This window comes from Solanum pennellii, chromosome 1 (assembly GCF_001406875.1).
Source record: "Solanum pennellii chromosome 1, SPENNV200".
Classification (NCBI taxonomy): domain Eukaryota; kingdom Viridiplantae; phylum Streptophyta; class Magnoliopsida; order Solanales; family Solanaceae; genus Solanum; species Solanum pennellii.
Genome location: NC_028637.1, coordinates 95,625,449 through 95,633,354, shown reverse-complemented (window position 1 = coordinate 95,633,354; position 7,906 = coordinate 95,625,449). Strand labels below are relative to the sequence as shown.

General features: G+C 34.7%; 2 protein-coding genes across 2 annotated transcripts; both read left to right on the top strand.

The window, feature by feature from the left end:
* Positions 1 to 5,846, top strand: LOC107009686 (flap endonuclease GEN-like 1). The gene is made up of 8 exons (XM_015209034.2): positions 1 to 279; positions 762 to 938; positions 1,760 to 1,930; positions 2,958 to 3,139; positions 3,287 to 3,533; positions 3,673 to 3,802; positions 4,783 to 5,249; positions 5,359 to 5,846. Exons 1-8 carry the CDS (start codon positions 85 to 87, stop codon positions 5,599 to 5,601), a joined length of 1,812 nt encoding a protein of 603 aa, XP_015064520.1. The 5' UTR covers positions 1 to 84; the 3' UTR covers positions 5,602 to 5,846.
* A 1,017-nt stretch (positions 5,847 to 6,863) lies between these two features.
* Positions 6,864 to 7,906, top strand: LOC107025173 (two-component response regulator ARR14-like). The gene is made up of 4 exons (XM_027913930.1): positions 6,864 to 6,984; positions 7,075 to 7,227; positions 7,314 to 7,688; positions 7,806 to 7,906. Exons 1-4 carry the CDS (start codon positions 6,864 to 6,866, stop codon positions 7,904 to 7,906), a joined length of 750 nt encoding a protein of 249 aa, XP_027769731.1.

The window sequence follows — 7,906 nt, the reverse complement described above, 5'->3', positions numbered from 1 at the left end:
TTCACAACGGCTAAAATTCCCCTTCTTCTTCTTCCACTGTTTCAAGTAGAAGAAAAAGCTTTGGAATAAATTGATGAGGATGAAATGGGGGTCGGTGGAAATTTCTGGGATTTATTGAAACCTTACGCTCGACCTGAAGGATTTGATTTCTTGAGAAACAAACGCGTAGCTGTCGACTTGTCATATTGGATCGTTCAGCAAGAAACTGCACTCAAAGGCCAAATTCGAAATCCACATATCAGACTCACTTTTTTCCGTACCATCAATCTCTTCTCTAAGGTACGACATAGTCGCAGACACCCAGAATTTGAATTTTTTTTGGGTGGGTTTTGTGTTCTTCTATTTTATTTTAATAGAATAAAAGATGAAACTTGGCGGGTTTTTTTTTTTTTGTGGTGGTGGTGGTGGTTATTCTAGAGCTTGGTTAGCATATGTATTCATGGCTTCTTTGATCATTGTTGTGAATCAATTATGTCTCAATTCCATACTAGTGGAACTCAACTATTTAAATGATTTGTACCCATTCGAATCTTTTCAACATTGCGTATTGATTTTCTTTAGTTAGAGGATTTTTAAGCCAGTCAAGCTTGGGACCGGATATGCTTTGAAATCAGGATAGGTGGAGACTGTACTTAATTAACATAAGAAAAGACTATCATTGTAAAGACTTTGTTTTTCTGTATTGGTTTCTCAATGGGAGCAGATAGGTGCTGTTTGGAAAACTTTAGTATTGAGGGAAGTGTTGTTTGATGATTTTGTAGTTTGGGGCATATCCTGTTTTTGTCACGGATGGCACTGCATCACCACTTAAGTCTCAGGCAAGGATTGCACGATTTTTTCGGGCATCAGGAATTGATTTATCAAGTTTGCCAGTGGCTGAGGAAGGCATTTCAATTGAAAGGAACAAGGCATTTCAGAAATGCGAAAAAGAATGTGTTGTAAGTTTGTATACTGTCACTTTTTGTTTTGACTCTCTAATCAACATGTATCTTTTGTGTTTCTTTTTGATCTCAAGATTTCTCCTTTTCAGTTTTCAGTTCAGTATGACACTGGCTTAGGGTTCTTTAATATGTAAAAGTCGTTGTCACGAACAAGTTTTGATATTGTATCAAGTATTGAGGCTTTGGTAATTTGTTGGATAACTTACCTCCATGATATTGGGTAGTAGGACTAGGAAGCTACTTTGGTTAAGGAGCTATTCACATACTTTATTTTGAAGAGTATGTAAGGTTATCACATGCTTTATAGAATCGTAACGTGCCCTAATATCTCAGTTTTTCATTGACCCCACATAGGGTGAAATGATGCAAACTTTGGTGTCTTTCATGTTGCTTCGACTGTTCTCTACGAGATGCATAAGGTTATCAAGTCAATCCTTTCAGATGGAACGAATAATAAGGAAACTGACGGTTGTTTCGTAATAGGACTCCATTCTTTAGCTTGCTATATGGTAAGTTCAGGCACAATCATGTGTGTGTATATATATAACTTCCTGTATTAGAGGAGCAAAGCTTATAGATTGTAATTTGTTTAGCTTGTCCTATGGAAAATACGGGGATGTTTTGTCCTAATCTCGTTACTACAGGCAGTACCGTCTCTTATTGTTGACTTTATCCAACTTCCCTTTATTTCTACAAGTCACCACACATGGAAGTTCTTCTCTAGATGTTTAGTGAGCTTGACCTTCCTCTCTCATGTAGCTGCTAATATTACATGTTTCTGGTTGTTAGCTAAAGTATAAATTTTTATGATCCATTAGGATTTGCTTGAACTCCTAGGAGTGCCAGTCCTAAAAGCAAAAGGAGAAGCGGAAGCACTCTGTGCACAGTTGAATAGGGAAGGACTAGTTGATGCGTGTATAACTTCTGACAGTGATGCATTTCTCTTCGGAGCCAATTGTGTTATCAAAAATATGCAACCCAACTCCAATGTAAGCGTGCTTGGACTCTCCTTTCACATGAGGTCATGGTTAAACTAGATGCTATTACTTGGACTCTCCTTTTGCATGGGGTTGTGGTTAAACTAGATGCTATTACTATGCTCCCAAGTATGTTTATGTGTATAGAACATGTAAAATATGAAAAAAAAATTTTAGTGTGTTTATAACTGTGTTCCAAAAGATTTGACATGATATAAGCTCTTATTTAATCGTTCTGTTTAAAAAGGTTAGGTTGCTCTTCTTTTATTGTGTTTGCAAGTCTTTTATTGTTTCGTTTATGTTTTTATGTTTATGGGATATGGTGCACATTCCTACAATTGATTCTCATACATGAGCAAATGCTAGTAACAGAAGTTGAAACTAAATGAGCTATTGTTCTTACAAAAAGTTTTAATAGAATAGATATATGATACTTAACTAAATAGGTGATCATAAATAAATATAATAGAGATATTATGTCTAAATTTCCTTATCATAGAGTTTTGTCTTCTTTACTTTTTAAAATTATTTGTTTTTCTTTTACAAAAAAAAAAGAAGAAAATCTTATAAAGTCGATTATAAGAAATATGATATGATTTAGGCTCTTTTGTTATTCAATGTGAATATTTGTAATATATTTGTCATATTTAACCATTTATGATAAGTCATAAGTAACACACTAACACTTCATATAAGAGAGAAGTCTTCTAGTTGTATGCTTTTGTAATTCTTTTATTTTCTCAATTTATATTTAGTTTTATTACTTTTAAATTTTTCACCTTCCTTCCATTGCTTTCTCCTTAATTATTTTTATCAAGAAAGGGATGTGCTAGCATAAACCTTGATAAGATTTTTCATGAACTTTGTATTGTATGAAAGACCGGTACAGTTATTTATCTAGTGATTGATAGAGTATGATGCTTTTAGTGGTAATAAAGTACTTGCAACTTTGTATGCAGACAATTCAACTGATATCACTTGTTGTACATTGAGTCTAAATTAAATCTTTGCCTAAAGATGCATCTCATTTTTGGTGCAGGAACCATTTGAGTGCTATCACATGTCAGATATTGAGTCTGGTCTAGGGCTGAGAAGGAATCAGTTGATAGCAATTTCGCTTTTGGTGGGAAATGACCACAACTTGACTGGTGTACCAGGGATCGGGATTGAAACAGCAGTTCGTTTTGTCAAATCTTTCAGTGATGATGAGATTTTGTATAGGTTTGTATTTCTCTTGATTTGAGTGAGCAGGTGGATTATGGGGCATGGGAAAGTTAATGATGATATTTTCAAATTTAAGTTGTTGCTATGAATACAACGAATAGTGGTTCATGAGTACCCATTACAGTTAACTGCCCATTAATGCAGGTTGAGGGAAATAGGTGGAGGGGATCTACAGGATTTTCAGCACAACGTCAACTTAGACAGTAGTTTAATACCCAGTTCAGATGAGAGCCCTCGGAAAACCAAAGTTCCACATTGTTCGATCTGTGGACATCCCGGAAGCAAGAAAGCTCACCTCAAGTTTGCTTGTCAATACTGCAGTTCCACCGCCAAAGAGGGTTGCATTAAGAAGCCATTGGGCTTCAAGTGTGATTGCGCCCCATGTGATTTGGTACATCTGAAACGACCTGCTTCATTGATCTTTTACTGAAATGATATGTTGTTCTGTCAGGCAGCTTCTTATTCAGGGCATTCCTTTTTCCTTCTGGTCTCATCCTTCACTAAACGCTGGCTGTGGTGTTATATGACAGGATAATCAGGAAAAAGAACAGAAAAGAAACAAGAATTGGAAGCTCAAAGTTTGCAGAAAGATAGCCTCAGAGCAGAATTTCCGAAACAATGAGATCACAGAAATGTACTTGAACAAACAACAGCAATATGGTGAGTGAACTGGCAATTATGATAGAAGTTCATTTATAGTCTGCAAGTACAATTTGCATGTGAATATCTTTTTTATTTTGATTTATTTAAGTTTACCTCAGTCGCTATGGCATCTAATTTATGGTTTTTTTTTTTAAAAAAATTGAACCCAGTGCTTTATCTAGAGTGCCATTTAAATTTTTGTTAATCACTGTCTGCTGTTTACTCACTAGAGCCAGTGGATTTCCCATCACCCCCGGTCCTCCTTTTCTACATTTCCGGTCTTCATTTTCAGCTCGACTTGTATGATTTTTCTAGCCTCTTGTTCACAAGTTAGACCTTGTGCCTAATTCAACCTGGAAAGCTTGCTCAAGTAGTGAGGATATTTCCCAAGACCATTTAAGAAGACCACATTCAATTCACTTAACTGATGTTGATTCTAACACCCTGCACACCCAGGTCTGGACATTAAGAGTGTGAAGTTACCACATGAGTGGCCCAACCTTGGTGGCTCAACATTAGGGATTTCGAGCCTAACTTAAACCTAGAAAACCTAGCTCAAATAGTGACGTAAATCTGCTAGATGAATAGGAGTCTTGCCTTACTCTAGATTTAGTTATTTCGTGTTATTTTTTTTCCTATCGAACTATATTTATATCATGCTAAGGAGTCCAATAGTACATTATCTGCAGTCAATTCTAGCAATTTCATTTCTTTTTCTTATATTTTTCTATATAGTATTAGCGGCCCTACAATCTTGGAGTCTTGGTAGACCTAAATAGCTTCCGGCTAAACTTTTCTTTTCATTTCATAAGTTTACTTGTTTCTTCTATGTGAGTTCTAACAGAAAACATTCCCTAAAACTCTCTATAATTCATGTTAGTATAAGTTTATCTTGTTGTAGTTGTCTGAACTCCCATATAAGTGCCCTCTTGCTTAGTCTGCAATCAATCAAGACAAGTTCTGTACCTTGTTTACTCTCGTGGAATTTTTTTTTGCAGATGGTGATTATCATTTATCATGGGAAAATCCAAAGATTGATATGATAGTTGATTATCTGGCTTATTATCAGCACTGGGAGCCATCTTATACACGTCAAAGAATGTTTCCTATGTTATCCACCATATTTCTGAGAGACGTGGCCTCAAATTCCAAAGATCAATTTTTGGGCGGACAATATGAATTTGATTCCATTCAGCGGGTGAAGACAAGATTTGGACATCAACTTTACGTGATCAATTGGAAGAAACCAACACGCGAAATGAGCAATGTAATCTGCATACCTTCTGAAGACTCTGATACGGAACAGGAGCTGGGGATAGCTGATGAGTCCACAGATTTACTTAATGAACCTGATTCTCCGCAGATTCATGTCAAGGAGGGATGCAACTTTTTGTCAACTGAAGAAGATATGGTGCTTGTACAGAATGCTTTTCCAGAAAAGGTGTCCCTGTTCTTGAGAGACAAGGTAAAGACTGATTTACTTTTTCTCTACCCTACTTCAACCCCCCTAATCCGAATTCCATTCCACAAGAATGTTAGTTCTGTTTACTAAATGCTCATTTGTGATACCCCAGGAACTAAAAGAATCAAGATCACGTAGAAAAAGGCCAATGAAGTCTGAGAATTCAGAATCACCGAAAGGTGTTCAACTCAGCATCACCAACTTCTATCGATCATCCAAAGTCCCTTGTCATGAGAAGCCAGAGGAGAGTGAAACTGGATGTCCAAAGATTAGTGCGGATACTTCTAGAGAAAGAGATAAAGAACCCATCCGAAACCACTCCAAGTCAGTTAGACGCAAGCTTTTGTTCGATTAGCCATATTGCAGGATTATTCAATACCTTTGCATCCTGTAAATTGGTTATCACAGTGATGGTGCATATTAATCTTTATTTTTGTTTTTTAACTCCATTTGGTAAAATGCAGGCTCACTTGTAAATGTAGGTCAGTTTTCTCTCAGGCAGCAATTATTAGAATGATGTGCATATAACTCTTTTATTTTGTTTTCTTCCTCTTTTTGTATATGCAAACTGACTTATAAAATGAGGTAAATAAGTGTCAAGGTGGTCGAAGAAGGCCAAAGGTGGAAGCAATCAATGATTTGATTGTTCAATTGATTTCTTCCTGCCAGTCTCTGCTTATTGTCATGCTGGCATAAGTAGGAGTTTTACCTGCTGTTTGAATTTGAACTGACTTTCGCCGCATGAAAGCGATACTCTAACAACAGGTTAAATATTGAATTGTCTTATAATCCAATGGAGTTTATGCATTTACCTAGGTCAATTTATATGATTTTTATAATTGTCTTATAATTCAACGGAGTTTATGAATTTACCTAGGTCAATTTAGGGGCTAATCAATACATGATTTTTATCTTCGACACAAATTCATTTTAAGCAAATGAAAATCTTATGATACATTGATAAATTTTATAAACTTAAGAGATAGTCAATGTTTTGTTATAGACTACATGAATTCTCACTTATATGCTTGTAAATTTGTTGAGGAATGTAGGAGTTAAATCCACAGTCATACATATACATAGTAAAATGTTAAAATCCTTGAATGAGGAATAGATAGGAAAGGCTCTCTCAAACTCTTTTTTTTTTTATATATAAATCGGGATAATTATCTTTTTATAGCCACCCTAAAAAATAACAGTCGCAATAAATACTCATATTTTGTTTATTACTCTAAAATATAAATGTGGATACAAATATATGTATTTTGTATATCAAGTATAAATATATAAAAATGAAATAAGATCGTTTTTTCTTCTTCTTTTGTGTTGTATGTGTTGAAGCTTGTTATGATGCGAAACTCTCGAGGAGAAGAAAATTCACAACTAGTCATATTTTTATAATTTCTTTATATAGATACACCAATAAAGCTATTTTTTAAGTAATTTTCGGACTACTTAATAAAATTTGGCCTTGGACCTACAAACATAGTATAAAAGCAATTAATGGAAATAATTTGTGTTTTCCCGTGCTCTTACAAAATACAACATTATATCCCTTATTGTCACATTACCTCCAAATTAAACATCTTCCTTACAAAAAAAAAAACAAAAAAAAACATGGACATTCCTGCCAATTCATCTGTTATGGGAACTAAAAATATCTGCTTACTTTTAGTTCTTGATGATTTTACTTGTCATAATATTGTTTCTGATATGCTTCACAACCAAACTTATCAAGGTATATTTTTCTATTTACATATATATATGTATATATCTAGAAGTATAAAGTTGTTTAACTTTGAATTCTGTTGTTTTTCTGTTTTATCAGTTTTGCATGTTGGAAAAACAATGGATACTTTAAATGCTGTTTGGGAGAGAAAGAGTATATTCAATCTTGTTCTTACAAACATCCATAGGCTTAACACAAATGGGGTTGATATTCTACAAATCATCAAGAACAAACTCAATCTTCCTACCATTTGTAAGTGTTCTCAGAGTTTATTTGTTTTTGTTTTTTTATTGCAATTTAAGTCTTTAAAGGGGGTTGCACATTTATTTTTTCTACAGTTATGTCACCTGATGATACAAGATGTGAAAATCAAGTACAAGATTGTTGTGTTGGAGCATATGTAGTGAGTTTCTCAGATACAAAAGAGATGAACAAGTTTTGGCAAATGGTGTTAGAGAAGGAGAAAGGTAGAAAAACAGTAGTTAATCAAGAGGAGAATGATTCAAGATTGCCTCAGAATGTAACTGCAGAGACAAGTAGAGAGAACACAACATCTGCTGATACTGATGTAGCGATAAAGGCGCATGATCTGAAGGGTAAGCGAAAAGCTAATAGTGAAGAAAATAGAGACATCGAAAAGAAACGAAGGGTTGTATGGACTCCAAAGATGCATCAAAGTTTCTTGCAAGCTATCCAGTACTTAGGCTATGAAAGTAAAACATTTCCTCCTTTTCTTTTTTCCCCTGAGAGTTCTTTTTATTTTTTGTTTGTTCTGAATTATGTAGTTGATATTAATGATACTTTTTTTGGTTATTTTAATTGATATCCAGAGGCTGTTCCTAAGAAAATAGTTGAAATTATGAATGAGCCTGGATTGACTAGAGAACATGTTGCCAGTCATTTGCAGGTGTGTTTTCATTTATATTACTAA

Excerpts from the sequence above, each read along its gene's own strand:
- LOC107009686 (XM_015209034.2), top strand. The coding sequence starts at position 85 with ATGGGGGTCGGTGGAAATTTCTGGGATTTATTGAAACCTTACGCTCGA. Across the intron at positions 280-761 it reads CCATCAATCTCTTCTCTAAG|TTTGGGGCATATCCTGTTTT; the intron begins GTACGACATAGT and ends ATGATTTTGTAG. Across the intron at positions 3,534-3,672 it reads ATTGCGCCCCATGTGATTTG|GATAATCAGGAAAAAGAACA; the intron begins GTACATCTGAAA and ends GTTATATGACAG.
- LOC107025173 (XM_027913930.1), top strand. The coding sequence starts at position 6,864 with ATGGACATTCCTGCCAATTCATCTGTTATGGGAACTAAAAATATCTGC. Across the intron at positions 6,985-7,074 it reads TCACAACCAAACTTATCAAG|TTTTGCATGTTGGAAAAACA; the intron begins GTATATTTTTCT and ends CTGTTTTATCAG. Across the intron at positions 7,689-7,805 it reads CCAGTACTTAGGCTATGAAA|AGGCTGTTCCTAAGAAAATA; the intron begins GTAAAACATTTC and ends ATTGATATCCAG.